Source organism: Macaca thibetana, chromosome 8 (genome assembly GCF_024542745.1).
Source record: "Macaca thibetana thibetana isolate TM-01 chromosome 8, ASM2454274v1, whole genome shotgun sequence".
Classification (NCBI taxonomy): Eukaryota; Metazoa; Chordata; class Mammalia; order Primates; family Cercopithecidae; genus Macaca; species Macaca thibetana.
In genome coordinates this window covers 24,855,283-24,874,829 of record NC_065585.1, presented here as the reverse complement: position 1 = coordinate 24,874,829, position 19,547 = coordinate 24,855,283, and the positions used below count along the sequence as shown (strand labels likewise).

The 19,547-nt window shown below is 35.0% G+C and overlaps 1 protein-coding gene across 3 annotated transcripts in view; it reads left to right on the top strand.

Annotated features, from left to right (window-relative positions):
* COL14A1 (collagen type XIV alpha 1 chain) overlaps window positions 1-19,547 on the top strand; it is a 245,408-nt gene that overhangs the window by 149,062 nt on the left and 76,799 nt on the right. For all 3 annotated transcript variants that reach the window (XM_050802163.1, XM_050802164.1, XM_050802165.1), the window contains exons 27-35: window positions 120-243; window positions 443-586; window positions 1,968-2,132; window positions 2,742-2,780; window positions 2,947-3,085; window positions 5,380-5,522; window positions 7,081-7,190; window positions 10,496-10,654; window positions 18,703-18,780. In XM_050802163.1, the coding sequence (XP_050658120.1) occupies window positions 120-243; window positions 443-586; window positions 1,968-2,132; window positions 2,742-2,780; window positions 2,947-3,085; window positions 5,380-5,522; window positions 7,081-7,190; window positions 10,496-10,654; window positions 18,703-18,780 (1,101 nt within the window). The remainder of the gene's footprint in view (window positions 1-119; window positions 244-442; window positions 587-1,967; window positions 2,133-2,741; window positions 2,781-2,946; window positions 3,086-5,379; window positions 5,523-7,080; window positions 7,191-10,495; window positions 10,655-18,702; window positions 18,781-19,547) is intronic.

Sequence of the window (19,547 nt, the reverse complement as noted above, 5' to 3'; positions counted from 1 at the left end):
CTTGTATGAAAGAAATTTTAATCCAAGGAGATTTTGTAATGAGATAATGAAGAAATTAAAACTACTGACCCAGTGGAAGTCTACATATGTGTAAAAATGAATACGCCTTCTCTCTCCAGGTTGCAATGGTTCAGTTCACTGATGACCCCAGAACAGAATTTAAACTAAATGCTTACAAAACCAAAGAGACTCTTCTGGATGCAATTAAACACATTTCATACAAAGGAGGAAATACAAAAACAGGTATGACCAAAAGAAGCCCAGCTAAGGCTCAAAGTAATTCATTATTAGTAACTACTGAAGTGACCTTTTGTTTTAAGGCATAGTACTTTTTAAAAAGATTTTCTTTCCTTAATTTAGGAACTTTGTTCCCACCCTTTCCTCCCCAGAAAAACAAAAATGGGAGAGAGTGAGATCAAACTGTTGCCTTTCTTTGTTTCAGGAAAAGCAATTAAGTATGTTCGAGATTCCTTGTTCACAGCAGAGTCAGGTACAAGAAGGGGCATCCCAAAGGTTATTGTGGTTATAACTGATGGAAGATCACAAGATGATGTGAACAAAATCTCCAGGGACATGCAATTAGATGGTAAGATACATAAACAATAGTGGCTACCAAATGTAATGTTAGAATTGTTATTTTCTAAATACAAATGTATAGGCTATATCAGCATTACTTAAATGTTTTAAAATATTTCTTCGTATGAACTAGACAGTGTAATTTTTAAAATACTTTCTGGTATACAAATCTGTAATTGTACTGTTTTGTTAGAGAAAATAGGTTATTTTCTCTAACTCTTTTGTTACATCCAGGATGTCCTTTATAAGGAACTCCAGCAACTGAGTACTGTAAGAAAAGGACAAAGGAAAGAACCTTATTACAGAAACAACTCAGCCTCTTAATCATACCCAAATGCCTATCAATGATAGACTAGATAAAGAAAATGTGGCACATATAAACCATGGAATACTCTGCAGCCATGATAAAGAATGAGTTCATGTCCTTTGCAGGGACATGGATGAAGCTGGAAACCATCATCCTCAGAAAACTAAAACAGGAACAGAAAACCAAACACCATGTGTTCTCACTTATAAGTGGGAGTTGAACAATGAGAACACATGGATACAGGGAGGGGAACATCACACACTGGGGCCTATCGGGGGTGGGGGGCAAGGGAGGGAGAGCATTAGGACAAATACCTAATGCATGCAGGGCTTAAAACCTAGATGACAGGTTGATAGGTGCAGTAAACCACCATGGCACATGTACACCTATGTAACAAACCTGCACGTTCTGCACATGTATCCCAGAACTTAAAGTAAATTTTTTTTAAAAAGAAAATATATTGATTGAATATATATATATGTGTGTGTGTGTATGTGTGTGTGTGTGTGTGTGTGTGTGTGTATGTATACAGGGAAGGAACCTTATTACAGAAATTCCTCAGCCTCTTATTCTGTAAAATGGAGATTCTCACAGGACCGCTGTGAAGATTACATTACATAAGTTATGGCAAATAGTAGTTCTATTTACTTGCCAAGCATTGAATGGTGACCCACCTTAGGTTTCTAGGCCTATCAATGTCTCAGTTTCTACTTCTGTAAAAAAACTGAGATAAGCTCAGTGTCTCTGTTTCAAGTATATTTCATACCATAAATGTTAAAGTAACTTTTAAAAATATGCAACCATAGAGATATTACTCAAATGCAAACTATTTCATCTCAAGCACACATTGGGGCCTTGGTCTTCTTGGGTTTCTTTAAAATGGAAAATCTCTTTAGGGGATGATGGAATCATTATCACATAATGAAATATATACATGCAGAACTCTGATGAACTGTAAAGAATGGATTATCCACCCCCATGGGACTTCCTAAATAAACATATTTTAAACAGTTGGACGTGTCTTATATTACATTATTTGTGTTTTGTACAATTTAATCAGAAATCTGTTCTCTGTCTGCCACAGGCTATAGCATTTTTGCAATTGGTGTGGCCGATGCAGATTACTCGGAGTTGGTTAGCATTGGCAGTAAGCCCAGCGCACGCCATGTCTTCTTTGTGGATGACTTTGACGCCTTTAAGAAAATCGAAGACGAGTTAATTACTTTTGTCTGCGAAACCGCATCAGCAAGTTAGTTCTTTGGAATTTGCACTTACTCATGTTGCTTAACGGCTGAAATATTTGATACTGGTTAAATAATGAGTCCCATCTTGATCTGAGAAAAGCATATTGACTTCCAGTGCTGCTTGTTATATAGACATTAAGTTTTATGGCCTTGAGCATATGGAAGTAAACCTCTCCTCCTCTGTTTAGTTTAGATTGATAAAAACCTTCCCTAATCAGATGAGAGTCTATGTTTAAAAGCAACTGTGCTTAAACAGATGCAGTAAATAATTTTCAATGTATTAAGAATGTGTTAAGATGTAAAATGTATTAAGAATTCTCATCTGGGCAACACATTATGAGGGAGATGTGTCCCAATACATGCTCTCAGGTAATAACCATTGATTTTAATGAACCCAGGAGAGAAGGAAGCTGTGACCCTTTAGTTGTAATAAGGAACCTTAGCACATTTCAATCTTTACGAAACCACAGAAATCCATAGTCACATCTGATTTGGATTCTCTCCACAATCAGCTTCTGGAAAGATTATATTAGTTTCCTGTTCTCAGGACTGGGAAAGAGTATGTTTGTGAAATATCCGAATTAGAGTTTTATTTTGTTTGTTTGGTTTTCCAGCCTGTCCAATGGTACACAAGGATGGCATTGATCTTGCAGGTATGCATTATCACAGTCTTTTCAAACACAAATATATTACATGCCTCTCATTTGGAGATGTTTCTATTTTTGTTTTTAAATCCTTAATAGAAAAATATTAAAATTTAAAATTCTAAAGTGCCATATTCCCTATGTTTATTCTTTTTTTACATTTTTTTTTTTTTAGGATTTAAAATGATGGAAATGTTTGGTTTGGTTGAAAAAGATTTTTCATCAGTGAAAGGGGTTTCTATGGAGCCTGGTACTTTCAATGTGTTTCCATGTTACCAACTCCATAAAGATGCCCTGGTTTCCCAGCCAACCAGGTATGTTTCCATTGCAAGATTTTAAAGTCGATCGTATGTTTATTATATCTCACTGTGAAAATGATGTCAACTTGAAATATGGTGTAATAGTCCCTGCTAGGATTTTCTACGATGTTTAGGGTAGATGATATTTACCTTTCTTTGTTTAAAAACACCAGACTCACACATAATGCGGATTGAACTTTAACATCTGCTGATCTGTGACAACGTATAAAAATGATTGCTGAGTGCTGTGGCTCATTCCTGTAATCCTAACACTTTGGGAGGCCAAGGTGGAGGATCACTTGAGGCCAAAAGTTTGAGAGCAGCCTGGGCAACAAAATGAGAGTCTCTACAAAAAAATAAAAATAAAAAAAATTAGCTGGGCTTTGTGGTGTGCACCTGTAGTCCCAGCTACTCTGGAGACTGAGGTGGGAGGATTGCTTGAGCCCAGGAGGTTGAAGCTACAGTGTGCCATGATCACGCCACTGCACCTCAGCCTTGGTGAAAGAGCAAGACGCTGTCTTAAAAAAAAAAAAAAAAAAAAAAAGTTGATACTTATGAGCACTACTACCAGCCATCTTTCTAAATGCTTATGTACACCAACTCACTCAAATCTCCAAACACCTCATGAAAGTAGATTTCATTATTACCTAAATTTTACAGATAATGAATCAGAAACACAAAGAAGCTAAATGGCTTGAGTGAGCTCGCATAGTTAAATGGCAATGTTGAAATTTATATCCAGCAATCAAGCTCCAGTGCCCAGACCCTGAACCATTTCATGATAGTGCTATATGGTTCAAATGGTTTTTATCTTTGAGACAGTCACAACAGCAACTCTAGAAAGCTGAAGAGTAGTAGTCAGGTATATGTAAAAATCGTATTACTTAGCTACTTTATAGACACATTTGCCTTATTCTTGTTTTTATCTCTGGATCCCCAGCAAATTATATGGTGTCTGTCCACATTGAGGGTGGATCTCCGCCACCTAGTTCACTCAGACTCGCACGCTAATCTCCTCTGAAAACACCCTCACAGATATACTCCAAAATAATGCTTTACCAGGTTTCTAGATATTCCTTAATCCAGTCAAGTTGAAACCTAAAATTTACCATCACAGGACCTTTGTCAGTTTATTTGCTGATGCATCTTAAATGTCTGTTACAATGTCTGGCATATAGTTGGCATTCAAAAAATACTTATTGAATGGACAAATGAATTAATGAATGTATAAATAAATGAATATTTTTATCTATGCAAACCAAACTTTCATTTTTCAAGTGCATACTAAATTTGCACATTTATTTATTCAATTAATAACTATTATGGAGTTCCTACTACATGTAAAGGGCTGTATTTTTTTGCTTGGAGGAAGATTTAAAAAGTAAATGAGTAAAACTAACATTAGTTGTTAGAAAGAGAGACAAGGTGATATTTTAGGTTGGGCTCTTCAGGAAGCAGATTTTCCAGCAGAGATTAGTATGTGGGAAGTCGGTGAGGGTGTTCCCTCATGGAAGGGAACAGCAGGACGCAGGATAGGCCAAGAGGGAGAAGTCAAGCTGTGAAGAATCTCAGTAAAACTTCCACCCATCCAGAGGAGTTCTGAAAATGGTATGGCCTCTCAGAGCTGTCTCCCATTGGGTTCAGGGGTTCAGGTCCTTATACTTCCTCAATGACCAGTCATTGAAAAGAGGTTTCCTAATAAGGTGGCATGACCTTGGGAGAGGCATCCTTTTTCAGCCAAGAAAATTTCTGGAAGGGGATTGGTGTCTGAAATCTGTCTGCAGACAATACTCCCAGGACCAGGGGTAATGTACCCTTAATTTTTGAAGGTGGATCTGGATAGTGCAACACAGATGGGAATGTAATTGACTACAACATGTAGTAGAAAGTGATAATGTCATAAGTTATGTTTTACAAAAGGATAATAGATCAACATTGTTTATTGTATGAAAACCTTTGACACTACTAAAATGTTCAGTGAGAAGCAACTGATTAGGTGAGTGATAAAATAGCCAAACAGGAGAAGATTGTGCAGCCATGAAAATATCATGCTCTTAAAAATATTTAAGGAAATGGAAAATGGCTAATAAATGGTGCTAAGAAAAGAAAGGGACAAACTGATATAAATTGGACAAATGCACACATTCTTTACTAAATTAGATCACTACAACAGTGATCTAGTTGGTGTTAATGGTGGTCTTTTCTGTTTTTCCAAATCTTGTGTAATGAAAATGTATTTGCTTTATAATCAAAAGAGTAATTTTTTTGAGGAAGGATACAATGAGACATGATTTTCTTTCTATGTTCAGGTACATGCATCCGGAAGGATTGCCCTCCGACTACACAATCAGTTTTCTATTCCGGATTCTTCCTGATACTCCACAGGAGCCCTTTGCTCTTTGGGAGATTTTAAATAAAAATTCTGACCCATTGGTTGGGGTTATTTTAGACAGTAAGTATATTTATTGAGATCACATTTGCACATAAATGTATGAGTAATGTATGTGGCACGCCATTTCGCCTGTTTGTGTATATTACAGAGTAACTCGCTAATCTTATGTGATGTGTAAATACTAAACAATGAATTATATAGCAGTTGATTTATCCATTTATTTTCTCATTCTTTCAACAAATATTTCTTGAATTCCTATTTTGTGCCAACACTAGACCTGGCATGCACTAGTGAGGAAGGAGAAGAGAGAAAAGCAATTTTTACTGGGAGAGGAAAAACTGCAGAAAGAGCAAGGTCCTTGGAGGGTCAATGGGAAGGGTGGGATCACAGTTCATTTTTTGGACATAGATATGATAAATGTGAGATGCATATTTGATATCCCAGAGTGGATGTCAGATTGACAGCAGCATATTTAGAAACAATTCTGGGATGGAGATATACATTTGAAAGTTGTGTGTCTTTGCTATATAAGCCATGAGACTGGGTGGGATCATCTAGAAAATGAGTCTAGAAAGACCAGAGAATAGGTCTGGAGGCTGGGAAATGCCAATATTTGGAGGTTGGAAAGTTGAGGAAGAACCAATGAAAGAAGCTTCTTAACCTCATGCTCTTGGATGTTGTATATGATGATCACTTAAGCAGATCAAGTTTTTGGTTAATATCACTGAGTTTTCTATATCTAGTTTTAGTTTTTCTTTAGGATTCCAGTGAACCTAGGAACCAAAATTTGGAGACTATTACTCGGTGCTAGGTCAAACATTCAGATAAGGAAAGTATTAAGCTTATTTCCGACTAGTATTTGTAAAAGGATTTTTCAGTACATGGAAACTAATCAACAACTAAATATGATACTGTGGAAGCATTTTGCATTGATATTAAAACTAAGGAAAAGCTGTAGATTGAAAAGATATATGTTACTAACTCCATATATACCCGGGACTTGAAAATGAAGAATTTTCTCAAAATGATTAAGACTAGCTTGCTCCTTTTGAAAACAGAGAAGTTAATTTGTAGCATAGGAGTGAATTAGAAAAATATTCCTATCTTTTAAATAATAAAATATTCGTTGTAATAGGAAGAATTTAAGATTAGAAAATTTTTTGCTTGTTTGTTCATAATAAATGAAATATCTTGGGTGGCATAATTTGCACATCCTAGGAAAGTTGGTTGATGTGGTGGGTTAAAAAGACAAAGGGCCTGGTTTCTATTCTTTAAGATTTGATAAACTTAAAGCAGCTTTGTCTGCCTCTACTCCCAGCCCCTTGGACAATTTCTCCCAAGAGAGTGATGGGGATGAGAGTCTGGGCAAGGAAGTACAGAGGAAGAGTATGTGTGGAAGTCTTTGCCTCACTGTCATCACCACGTGGCTAAATCAGTTCATGTAACCAACTAAGAGTCTGCAGCAACCTGGGGACTGTAGATCACTTCCTTACCCATTACATCATTCTAAATACAGTTTCAAAACAATAGATGCATTATTTTGTTTGGTGTTGAATTTTAGAAAAAAAATTCACCTACTTTAATTATTTCTAAAATATTTTTATTTTTCTTTAAATAGATGGTGGGAAAACTCTAACATATTTCAACTATGACCAGAGTGGGGATTTTCAGACTGTTACTTTCGAAGGACCTGAAATTAGGAAAATTTTTTATGGAAGCTTTCACAAGGTCAGTAATGCTGTGTATGCATATATTCTTTATTCTGTTTGCTATTGAACAAAGCCATTTAAGAAAAATTCCATAGGGCTTTAGATCTCAAATTTCAACTGGAGTGAGAATTAACCTTTGTGATTGTTAACAATGCCCAGAGATTGGGATTTGGTAGATCTGAGAGAGGACCCTGAAATGTGCATTTTTTTTTTTTTTGATCAGGCACTCCAGAAAATAAGGGGTCCACTTTCCTCTTTGAGGAAAATTGTAGTTAAGGATACGGTGTTACCAAGTGGACAGTTGCTCATTTGCTACATTAGGTGCGATGTAGAAAAGATTGCTGGTCTAGCTGGTACAACGAGCTATCTACCAGTGCAGATGAAAGCACAATCCGCCGAATCATCTTAAAATGTGCAGACAGAGATAACTGATTGCACTGATATTCTTACATATATACAAATACAACCCATCACTGTCATCATAACAGGTACCCTGTGGAAAAATTTTGTAAAACCTAAGTTTACTTGTCATTATTTTAATGACTCATCACTTATGGTAGTTCCTTAACATTTGCTTCTCAGAAACACTTATCTGTGGTGATCACTGGGGTGGACAGTTACCAACATCTACTGCTTCCTTTCTGTTTGAATAAACCTGCTGACCTGTGGTGTTAAGCAGTGCAGCACCTACACTGCAGGATGAGCAGAGCATTTGCTAGGTGGTATAGAAAAATGCTTTGCTTCCTAACCAGGCCCTTACTGCCCTTTTAAAGTGAGAGAAGGGATGCTGCAAAGCAATTTTCTTGGCTCCTGTCTCATGGCCTAGAATGCGGTCAAATCAATCTAATTTATGCAACTTTGCTACTTTCTGTGGTTTTGAATATCGTAGTTGCATACCACATAATTGCGTAAGAACAGTTGCTAAAAAAAAAACAAAAAAAAACCCCACTTACTTTTTTTCCTGTTTAATAGGGCTGTACTACCAGAAGAAAAGGTATCTGAAAAGCACATGAGATACAGGTGGAGATTTATTAGTTTATGGCTCAAAGTGGTCCCATTAGCAACTCTTAGGACTTAACATTGTTTAATCATCAAATTCCTCTTGGCATGTTTATTTTCTTGGTTATGGACAGTGTATTGCAAAATAGTAAAAAAAAAAAAAATTGTATGAGAGATGAAAAGCATTTGAGATTTCATGAGTGTTAAAAGAAACATCGTCATTTTAGCCCACGTTTTAGGCATGAACTTGTAATTCTCATTCCAAAGAATCCTTTGTAAGTCTTAGGTGAAGGTTAAGCTTTATTTCCTTACCAGAAGAAGTCAAGAAGTGAGGTTCATTAAAAATTGATTTAAAATTTATAAACCTTTAAATTTTTTAAAGTTATATGAAGGACGACTTCCCTCTAAGTGTTAATAAAGCCAAAAAGTCAAACGAGGAAAAAAATTCATAAAAAGGCTTCTCATGTGACAAAATACTTTATAATAGACCTATTAATAGAGTATCTCAATGCAAATTCAATTTGTAGAAATCCTATTCTATTTGTTCATAGGCTTATAAATGAATAAATACTTTACCTTAATTTCTCATTGATTTTCAGTTCGTTTTATTTTTTACACTTTGACTATGAAGTGTGGGCCCCAGGTCTCTTTCAAAAGGCTTTAATTATATACATGGTCACTTAAGTGCAACCAAAGAAGCAAAATATCGGAAAAATTTTCGTTATCTACTTTTGTAAAAAAAAAAAAAAAAAAAAAAAAGAACTTAAGCATGAAGCATGTGAATAAGTCCCCACAAGTTAACGATTCTTAAGGCAGGGGTACTAGAAGCTAGGTTTTCTAGCTGTAATCTATAATAATGGAAAGTGTTCTACAGCTCAAAAACACATATGAGTTGAATTATACTTTAATAAATGGTCATAACAGAGATGTTAATAAGAAGCAAGGAACATGGTGGGGTTTATTCCATCAGTGATTCTATACTTGGGCAATAGTTAATTCCTTTTTGAAGGAAAAGGATTCTCAAGAGTCCCAATGTTGACTTACATTATTTGTATCATGATCTAACTTAAAGGAAACATGCAATAAAAATTGGTGTAAGTCCATGTGTTTTCAACTCATATACAACAATGAAACAAAAATGAAGTTGAACAAAACCAGTAAAATTAAAAGTAACATTATCTGAATATGAAAGAGGACATTATTTCATTGACATTCAACCTCTGCTTACACTGTGAATACACTGCTAGCTACTATAACTCCCATAACCTTGATTGCATTGCCCAAGATGTTTTTTCTTCAAACTACCATGATACCTTACCTTAAATAGATTTGTAACTTCTTTTGGCTTTTACTTAGGGTGAAACCATTATTTGCCTATTAATTTCACTGCATAACCTTGATTGTATTGCCCAAGATAGTTTTTCTTTGAACTATCATTATACCTTACCTTAAACAGATTTATAACTTCTTTTGGCTTTTACTTAGGGTGAAATCATTATTTACCTATTAATTTCACTCTTTTAGCTCATCAGTCTGCCAAAAACAAGTACTATAGTACTCAAGAGGCTAACGCCAGCATAAGTTACAATGCATAGATAAGCACTGAAATTTCATGGCAGAACTTGGACATAGTATAGTTATCTAGTCCATCTAGAATATAACTAACTTTGACTATCACCTAAATAAGACAGACTTTTACAAATCCTTACAAAGAATGTGTCAACTCCTGAAAATATGATCATGGAACTCCAGATTCTTGAGATTCTAGTTTGTGAAAATTGCACGATACACTAAGCTAAACAGCTTTATTTTATTTGAACCTGAGTTCACCAGAAAGCATTCCTTCTTCCTCCTCAGATTCTAGATCCCCTTTCCTTATCCTAAATTAAACAAATATTTTCAAAGTGTGGTTTGCCAACTACTCGTGGTACCTTGGATGATTGTTGATGATATATTAACAAGAATTTTTAATTTTAATATTTTTGTGTTTATGTTAATTTGCATTCAGAAAAGGCATAGCTAGTACAGCAGTTCTGTGATTTCAAAGATGCAATTGCTCTTGAGTGAGACCAGACTTTAAAAAGTGAATCCTTTCAAAGCCACTTTAAAAAGAAGTGTTAATTAGATAAAAATAGAGATGGTACTTGAATGTGGGAAAATCATGGAGATGATAAAAGTGGAAATTTTCTCTTCTAGCAAAATACATGGTAATAGAATCCCTTCTCTTCTCTTTCTTACTTTGTAATGATGAATCATACAATTATACAAATTTGGTTGATATTTCTTTCTGTTTCTTACCTCCTAAAACATCTTACTTTTACCTAGCTACACATTGTTGTCAGTGACACTTTGGTCAAATTGGTTATTGACTGCAAGCAAGTGGGTGAGAAGGCAATAAATGCATCAGCTAATATCACATCAGATGGTGTAGAAGTACTAGGGAAAATGGTTCGATCAAGAGGACCAGATGGAAACTCTGCACCGGTAAGTGAATAAACACATGAAGCTGTGTTACTGTTAAGGGAGAGAAATTCTTTTAAAGTACATTAGCTATTTTCTAGGGGAAAGGTTTAACAAAAAGGTGAATGGATAAATGGATGGATGGATGGATGGATGGATGGATGGATGGATAAATAGATAATGGCCTCTTTAAAAGAATTAAGACATGTACATTCAAAGCTTGTGGTATTATGCTTCCACTGTATTATATGGAGTATACATTAGGATTTAGGCTAGTTTATTTTCTAAATGCATTTTAAAATTTAAATGGTAAAATATTCATCACATGGTTTGGGGCATAAATGGTTTTTAGAAAAGAATTACAACTGTAAATGAACCTCATTTATATAAGCAAATACAAATCCACACAAAATTAGTGAATATTACACACAGGAAATTGACATAAGCCTCTTATTTGGGTTAGATTTGGGCATTTTAAAACTAGGTTTTTGCTATCAATAATGTAAAATTTACCCTTTAATTATTAGTGATTAAGTACCATACCATTCTAAGATAATATAATTTTTTACCTTTCAACATGGAATTTAAATCTGGGAGACTGCCAATTGGCAAAGAAATCACATTCCCATCACTCATTACCCACAAGAAAAGAATAGTGCACACAGTTTTTTGTGTTAGTACTGTTCATTCACAGCTAATTAGCAGCATTGTCTAATTTGAGTCATTCTATAATTAGTGAGGCATTTTATTCTTGTAAACAATCCCAACTATTCTAATCTATACTTCTCTTATGTAATAGAACAATCAAGATAATTATAGATTACTATTGTCTCCCACTTTCATAGATCTGTAGAATTAGCCAGTTATATAAGAGCTGGTAGTTCTCAAAGACTTTGAAAGCTGAAGATCACCTTGTAAAAATGAAATCCTATACTATGTCAAATAAATAAAACAGGCCCATGGTTCTACTTCCACTGCCGTTCACTTAGTACACAGGAAATAGTCCGAGTGAGAGAGTGATTTACTTTGGAGCACTTTGGTATTTTGCAGCATTTATCTTTGTGGTAACAGTAGAAGTGAATGGTAGCAATGTGTCCCCTTATGTATAGGGGTACATTGATACTTTCAGACCTTGATAGGTAGATGATGCTAAGTAGTTTAACACCTACAGTTGAAGGATCTTTAAAAGTTCTTTCGTTTCTACTTTGCTTTGGAGAATTACGGATTAGATGTTTGGAAAGAGAATGTAAAAGCTTTGGAAGGCTCTCTTGTTCTCAGTTACAGTAAGAGACTTTTGGGAATGTTTACATGATTTTGAAAAGTTGTGTCCTCCTAATGTGTGGCATTTCATGATAATTAAAACACACACCATCTTCTGCTTAATGGAAGATACTCCTGTGATAGTACGTAAAGGAATTTATAAAAACACAGAATTATCAAACTAAGAATATCTTGTATGGATAAATGGATATATAGATGGATACTTAGATGATGAATGAATAGACTCTAATTTAAGAAAGAGAAACCAGGCCTTGCGCGGTACCTCACGCCTGTAATTTCAGCACTTTGGGAGGCCAAGGTGGGTGGATCACGAGGTCAGGAGATCGAGACCATCCTGCTAACATGGTAAAACCCCGTCTCTACTAAAAATACAAAAAAATAGCCAGGTGTGGTGGCACGTGCCTGTAGTCCCACCTACTCGGTAGGCTGAGGCAGGAGAATTGCTTGAACCCAGGAGGTGGAGGTTGCAATGAGATAAGATCACGCCACTGCACTCCAGCCTGGGCGACAGAGCAAGATTCAATCTCAAAAAAACAAAACAAACATCAACAACAACAACAAAGAAACAAAGAGAAACCCTTCTAGGTATATGAGATTCTGGGTCCAGATCACATAATACTATTATTAATATTTTCTTAATTTTAGAAATAACAAATGTAAAATTCCTGAAAGGTAGTAGGTGTTTGCTGAAGAGTAACTATTATTATTGAAGAAAGTCAAAAACACATTCTCCATCCTCCATCCCACCTTTTCTAGACTTCTAGCACTTGATTATTGATAGTCACATACCATTTTCTTTCTCTTTCATATATCTACATTTCACTCCTCTAACCAGATTATAAATGCCTCAAAATAGAAACCATGTCATTGTCTTTGTTTAAAACCACCCTACATCACATTGTCTAATTAATACTGATGAACAGAGTGAGTTCTCAAGAAACATTTGATAGAAATTAAATAGAATGTTGTCTGTTTCAAATTGTGTTATATCTTTTCTAAAAATTTTGTTTTGCATATATTCCATGTGTGATGTTGACAATAGTCCAATAATATATATCGTACCCTTTCCTAATTATTTTATAATTATAATATATTTCACAATGATAGTTGTATAATTGTATTTTAAACTATACTGTATGTAATAATTATGCTGCAAATATATGACCAACTAAATATCAACTAATTTCTTTATGAAAGTAAAAATGCCTGCAAGTTTCAAGCCTACTGATGATCAATCTTTACTTTTAGCAATGAGAGAAATGGAATTAAACAGAGCACTAGTAGTAGACAAAGGAGAATTATAGTAGTAGACAACTAGTAGTAGACAAAGGAGAATTATAAAAGTCAATAATTAAAGAGTTCTTTGTAAGGCTAGTAGGAAAAAAGTCATAGCATTTGTTGAATCTAAAAGTCTACAAAGGATTACTAACTAGATTTTCAGTCTGCCCACTTACTGAAGAATTTGATTATGTTGAAATGAATGTATTAGGTTAGATCTCAAGAATGTGATTGGAAACTCAGAGTTGCCTTTTGAGGGATATTACTTAATCATTTCAGTACAAAGTAAGAGAAGTCTCAGTTTTGTTTTTTTTTTTTTTTTTTTTTTTTTTTTGAGACGGAGTCTCGCTCTGTCACCCAGGCTGGAGTGCAGTGGCCGGATCTCAGCTCACTGCAAGCTCCGCCTCTCGGGTTCACGCCATTCTCCTGCCTCAGCCTCCCGAATAGCTGGGACTACAGGCGCCTGCCACCTCGCCCGGCTAAGTTTTTGTATTTTTAGTAGAGACGGGGTTTCACTGTGTTAGCCAGGATGGTCTCGATCTCCTGACCTCGTGATCCGCCCGTCTCGGCCTCCCAAAGTGCTGGGATTACAGGCTTGAGCCACCACGCCCGGCCGAGAAGTCTCAGTTTTCAATTTTAAATTTAGAAATCACAGACTGCCAATCTAACCTTGATATACATTTGTACTCTACTATCCAGCAAAAGGGAACGTGTGTTGTGCAAATTCTCGATTATTCTAGGAGTAATTATTATATGAGAGAGATTAGTAACTTTATAGGTCTCCATTCCCTGCCAAATCCAACAATTATTCAATATATGCCAGATGGTGGAAGAGTCTAAAGATTTAGTCTTTAAAGAAAATATATTCTCTATAAACCATAATTGAGTGGAAGATAGATTAATGCATTTAAGGATACAGTAACTACTCAATAGAAATTACGTTCTTAATAAAATCAACTGGTGTTCAGCAGTGCGAGATTGTATAGGCAGTAACAGTCTCTACTGAGGCTAACCTAACAAGCAGGCTTAACTTAGCTGTCTAAATACCTGTGGAATGAAACTTAACAACTGTGCTTCTCCTTTACAAACTTTTTCTCCTAAGAAGTTTCTCCTGCATTTTCTGGTACCTAATGAAATGATTCTAGAAAAGTTTTGAGCTTCTGGCATATGCTCATATTTCTTAGTGCCTTTCTTCTACCTTTGCAAATCTAATACTTAGGTAATTATCCAACTGGCATATGTTTAGCTCCCTGCTGTTCAAATAACAGAGACGTATGAGTTATGCCATGGAGTTGCCTGTCATTTTAGCCACTGAGTTACAGCTTTTATATATAAATCAATAGTAGACTAGGTGATGATTCTACAAACACTTGTTTGAAAACAAGTGTTGTTAAATTGCTAAAAAGTATAGTATATTTTCACATGCATTATCTATTTTAAGCTTTTAAAATTATAATGATAGCTAATAGTTATCACATCTCTGCTAGGAGCTAGGCAGTGTGTACTTTCCTGGGATTATTTCGTTTAATCCTGTAATAATCCTTGAAAGAGATACTTATGTCTTCTCTGCTCTGTAGATAGAGAAACTGAGACTTTAAGAAGCTAGGGTCAGGTCCCCTTTCAAAAAGTGAGAGTAGTGAAATAAGAGACTGTATCCAACTTCCATAAGGTCATCTGCCTTTCATTCCAGTGCTTATTCCATTAGGACAGACTCTGATAATTAGAGAATAAAGGCAGAGAAGGGAGTTTGGTTTGTACCAGAGACTATATGTCCTATCTGTTCATTGACAGGTTCAAAGATTTACCATTATTTGAATTACAACCTTGAGAGCAAAGTAATCAAAACTACCCCCAAGTGTGTCTATACCTGAGAATTCTAATTAATACCAACGAGTGCAATAGTTATGAATTTTTATTTTCTAATTCAATCAGTGCCTTCGTGGTTTCCCTTAAATTCAATAAATTGATTGAGAACAAGTTAAAAATAATCAGTTCAATAGTTGACAAGTGGTAAATGCACAATCTTAGTTTTGTGATGGCATCAATAAAAGTTAGACATCAAATTACAAACAGAAAATGGTTCAGTTCCTCTGTAGTCTTTCACCAGTATTCTTGTGCAGTGTAAAGCTCTCTAAATATTTATATAAATTCAGGCACAGCTTTACTTCAAATTATAAATTTATTTATAGTATGTTAGAAAAAAATTCAGAGAATAAAATTTGGCACTGAGTGGAAAATGGAGCCAGAGGTACATTTTAATTCCCATTCACAGATCAAAATGACTCAACTTATTTTCATGCTAACATTTGACCCCAAGTGACTTGCCTTTTGTGCTAAACCAGATAAAAAATGTCTAACAATGAAAAATGAACATTCGTAATTGGCTAAGTATTCCTGTGAAAGAGATTATGAAAAGTGAAAGTGGGAGGTTTTGTGTCTCTTCCTCCTTTTTTTTTTTTTTTAGCAAAGATATATCTTTTATAATTTTCAGTTACAAAAAAGTTACAAAAGTAAAAGAGGGCTGCTTCTTGCATTAGTTCGCTAAAGTATTGTTTATTTTGAGCCATACTATCTTGCATTTTAAGGTACTCAAATATGAGATCTTTTGACATACCATCTTGTATTGTCTCCTGTATAATTTGCACAAATATGTATGTCATTGCTTTTGGAATAAAAGCCAGAGGCTTTTTTTTCTCTTTCAGTCAACCCCCTGAAATGTGCCTTGGAAAAAAAAGTCCCTAAATAAAGGCTGAGGAATCTCAACTATTACAAGTGCAAACAATTATGAATAAATTTGTTGTACTCACAAAAGCTGCTGACATCATTTAACTTGCAAAAGAATAGTCAGCCCACGTAACATTCCTGAAATTATAATATTGGCTTCATTCAGTACTTAGTAAGCATTCAACCCCTGGAATAAATAAATTGAGCTCCTAAGAGTCCCAATAACTTCATAAGGCAGAAGTCTAGCCAAAGGTTTGTAGACATTAGACTGTTATAGGTGGTTAGGTAGTAGATGTTTATTTGAAAAACTTCGAGAAATCCTGATATATACTGAGGCTTGTGAAAGGCCTTTGCTTTAAGTAAGTCTTTCCATTCGTGAAAATGTTTTTGCTCTGAGGGCTCTACTCAGAAATGGAAAATTTCTTAATGGATAAATGATTTGCAGACTTAGCTGAATCTATGCAATGCTGTCATAATGGGACCTATTTAATAAATGTCCCCAGACAAAATGGCATTGTAAGATTACATTGGGCTATCTGCATTTTAAAAGTTAGATCAAAGATCAGTTTACTGGGAAAATAAACCACAAGAAAATGGGGCATGCCATTTAAATCTCAAACACAACTAAGCCTTCAACATGTGGTTACATTATTTAAACTTTTTCTTCCCTGGTTCTATTCCACAGAATGGACTTTGTTATGATCATACCCCATAGCGGCAATCTGAAGATTTAATGATATGTGCAAAGTGCTTAGGATAGTGCCGGGCACATAGTAACATTCATTTCTCCAAATGTTTGTTGTTATTTGCTAAGACTTTTCTGAATCAAAACATTTCATAGATATTATTATTGTGGAAACAAACTATTATATTTCTGTCCTCAATACTGTCACCGTCATTTTGATTCTATTTTTTTGGCCTTTGTATTATATGTACACCTTCTCTTTAAATCAATTTTGAGAAAGCTAATATTTATTATTTATAGCAGCTATGTTCCAGGCACTGTTCTAAATATTTCCTCTATACTAATTCGTTTAATCCTCACAAACACATGAATAGCTACTATTATTATGCTCACTTTACAGATGAGAAAACTGAGCCTCCAAGACATTAAATAATTTGTTCAAAGTGACTCAGTCTGTCAGTGGAGGAGTCAGAGATGACACCCAGGCAGTCTAGCTCCATACTCGCAGAATCCCTATGATCTTTGAAATATTTGTTGTTATTGTTGTTGTAATTGTTTATGAAAATAAGCTATAATGTCTTTTCTCAACTTTTTAATTCTAGTAGGTGGTGCAAAAGTAATTGTAGTTTTTGACATTACTTTTGCACTAACCTAATAAAAACTTAATTTTTTATTGGACATAATTTTTTTGTTTGATTGCCCTGGATCGTCTCAGTTATCATACTCTTGGATGGTGGAGGAGAACCTTAAACCACCTAGAAAAAACAGCAGTGAGCCATGCACATATTTCTGCAAACAGCTCAATAGATGTATATAGGATCAAAAAAATAAGAGGCTTTGGCTTATGGATTTGCTTTGAAAATTCAGGGGTTACTTCATTGATCAGTTGGAATGAATGTTTGCAATAAGGCATCGTTACTTGAATATAATGACAGAAAGCCCAATTTCATTTGTCTACTGTCAGAACAAGTTCTTTTGTGATAGTGCATGCATTTTTAATAACATATTTCAATAGTACTGTCTACTTGGGCATTATCATTTTTCTAGAAGATGTTTGGCGAAGGATGGGTAGTAGTATTTGGGAGAAAATAAGGAAGGCACCAGGAATTTCCAGGCTTTGCTGAAAACACCACTGCTGAAAGCAAGATTACAGATTTAAAATGAAAACAATTTCATCCTTCTCCCCGATCAGTAATAGAGCACACACTTAATATTTGAAAATAATGTAGGAAGAAATATAGATTGGGTCGTTAGGCTAGTGTTAGCCCTTAATGATGTTATAATTATGTTTCTGTATATTTCAACATGTATATTGACTTGTCACCAACATACATGAGTGGAGCAAGCCTGTCTAAATATTTATGGCATGATCAATGGCGTACATAAAAATACACATAGCTTACATTCTCACAATACTGAATGTGAAGCTGTCATGACATTTACCACATTGTGTACAGTATTTATGTGCTCCTCTCTCACTCCCTGTAAGTTCTTCTAGGTCAGGACTATGATTTTTTAAAAAAATGTTTGTATCCTCAAAGTCTACATAGTATCTGGCTTACATTATGTACTGAAGAAAACGTTGCTGAGTCTATGTACAAAGGAATGAAGTGAGAATTAATTCAATAAGCCTTCCTGAGTGCTTTTTATCTACCACATATTATGATAGGTGACCTAAGGATGAGTTTGGAAATGTAAATAATTGTATTGTGTAGTGGAAGGTGTGCTATAGAGGAGGCACATGGAGTGTTGTGTGATGACAGTCATTTGGGAGCAGCTGTGATGGGCCTTATAAGGAAGACTTTAACAGAGGAGTTAAGCTTACTCTTTAGGTAGAAATGAGAGAGGAAGTTGTGATAAGTAAGAGGGTTTAAATGGTGGATGAAAAATTGTAGACAAAACCTTAGATCACTGTGTGTTTGAGGAAAAGAATTAGTTTGACATTATTGGAGTTACTTTTAAATTTACTTACTGTCATGTATTATTAATGTATTGATATTCTGTTATATAATACATAACATAAAATCTGTTATATAGTACATAACATAAAATTATAATGATAATTTATTTTTTATTGAATGACAATTTTCTTTTTAAATCATAGTTCCAGTTACAGATGTTTGATATTGTTTGTTCCACATCATGGGCCAATACAGACAAATGCTGTGAACTTCCAGGCCTGGTAAGCATTCTTCCTTCATCTCTATTGATTTTTTTTTATTGTATTTAATTTTCTGGAAATGAGAAGCTATTTCTCAACATTCATATCATAGGCAACTCATTGAGATGATAAAATTAGAAAGAGATTAATAAGGAGGCATGTGTGAAATTAACACGATTTCTCCTGCATGACCTCGGATCACATACACTGTGAACGGCACAACTCAGAGTGCTCCATTTATACATAGTCCAGATGTTCCCAGATTCCGTGGCTCATGAAGCCCTTAGTGTCTCAACTTTTTTCTTGCACCCCTAAGCCAAAAGAAACACCTTGTGGTTCCATTTATGAAATAATAGGCCCAAACATCTTACTAAATATTTATGTCCTAACAACTCAGTAGCCGTGTAAAATAATAAGGCACATACATTGAAAGAAAAAAGGGATATTTATATTTTATTCTTAAATGACCGAAATAGCTTACTGATGAGATGTGTGTGCATACCTGACCCCTGCAGTATTTCTCATATCTTGGAATCATATTGGCCATTGCCATCCTCACTTCTTTTTCTACATTGCTTTTTTTCATAGTACTTACCTTTCATCACAGCAGCTGTATTTGTAAATTAGGGCGTCATCCAAAAAAGTGTTGCAAAATCTAATGTTGAAACTGCAGACCACCTTGAGCTCGTCATTCACACGAAGTCCAGTGGGTGCTGAGTATTGCTGTGCTTCTCTTAAATTTTAAAAACATTCACAGGAGCCCTGTGAGTTTAATATAGTCTCCCAGA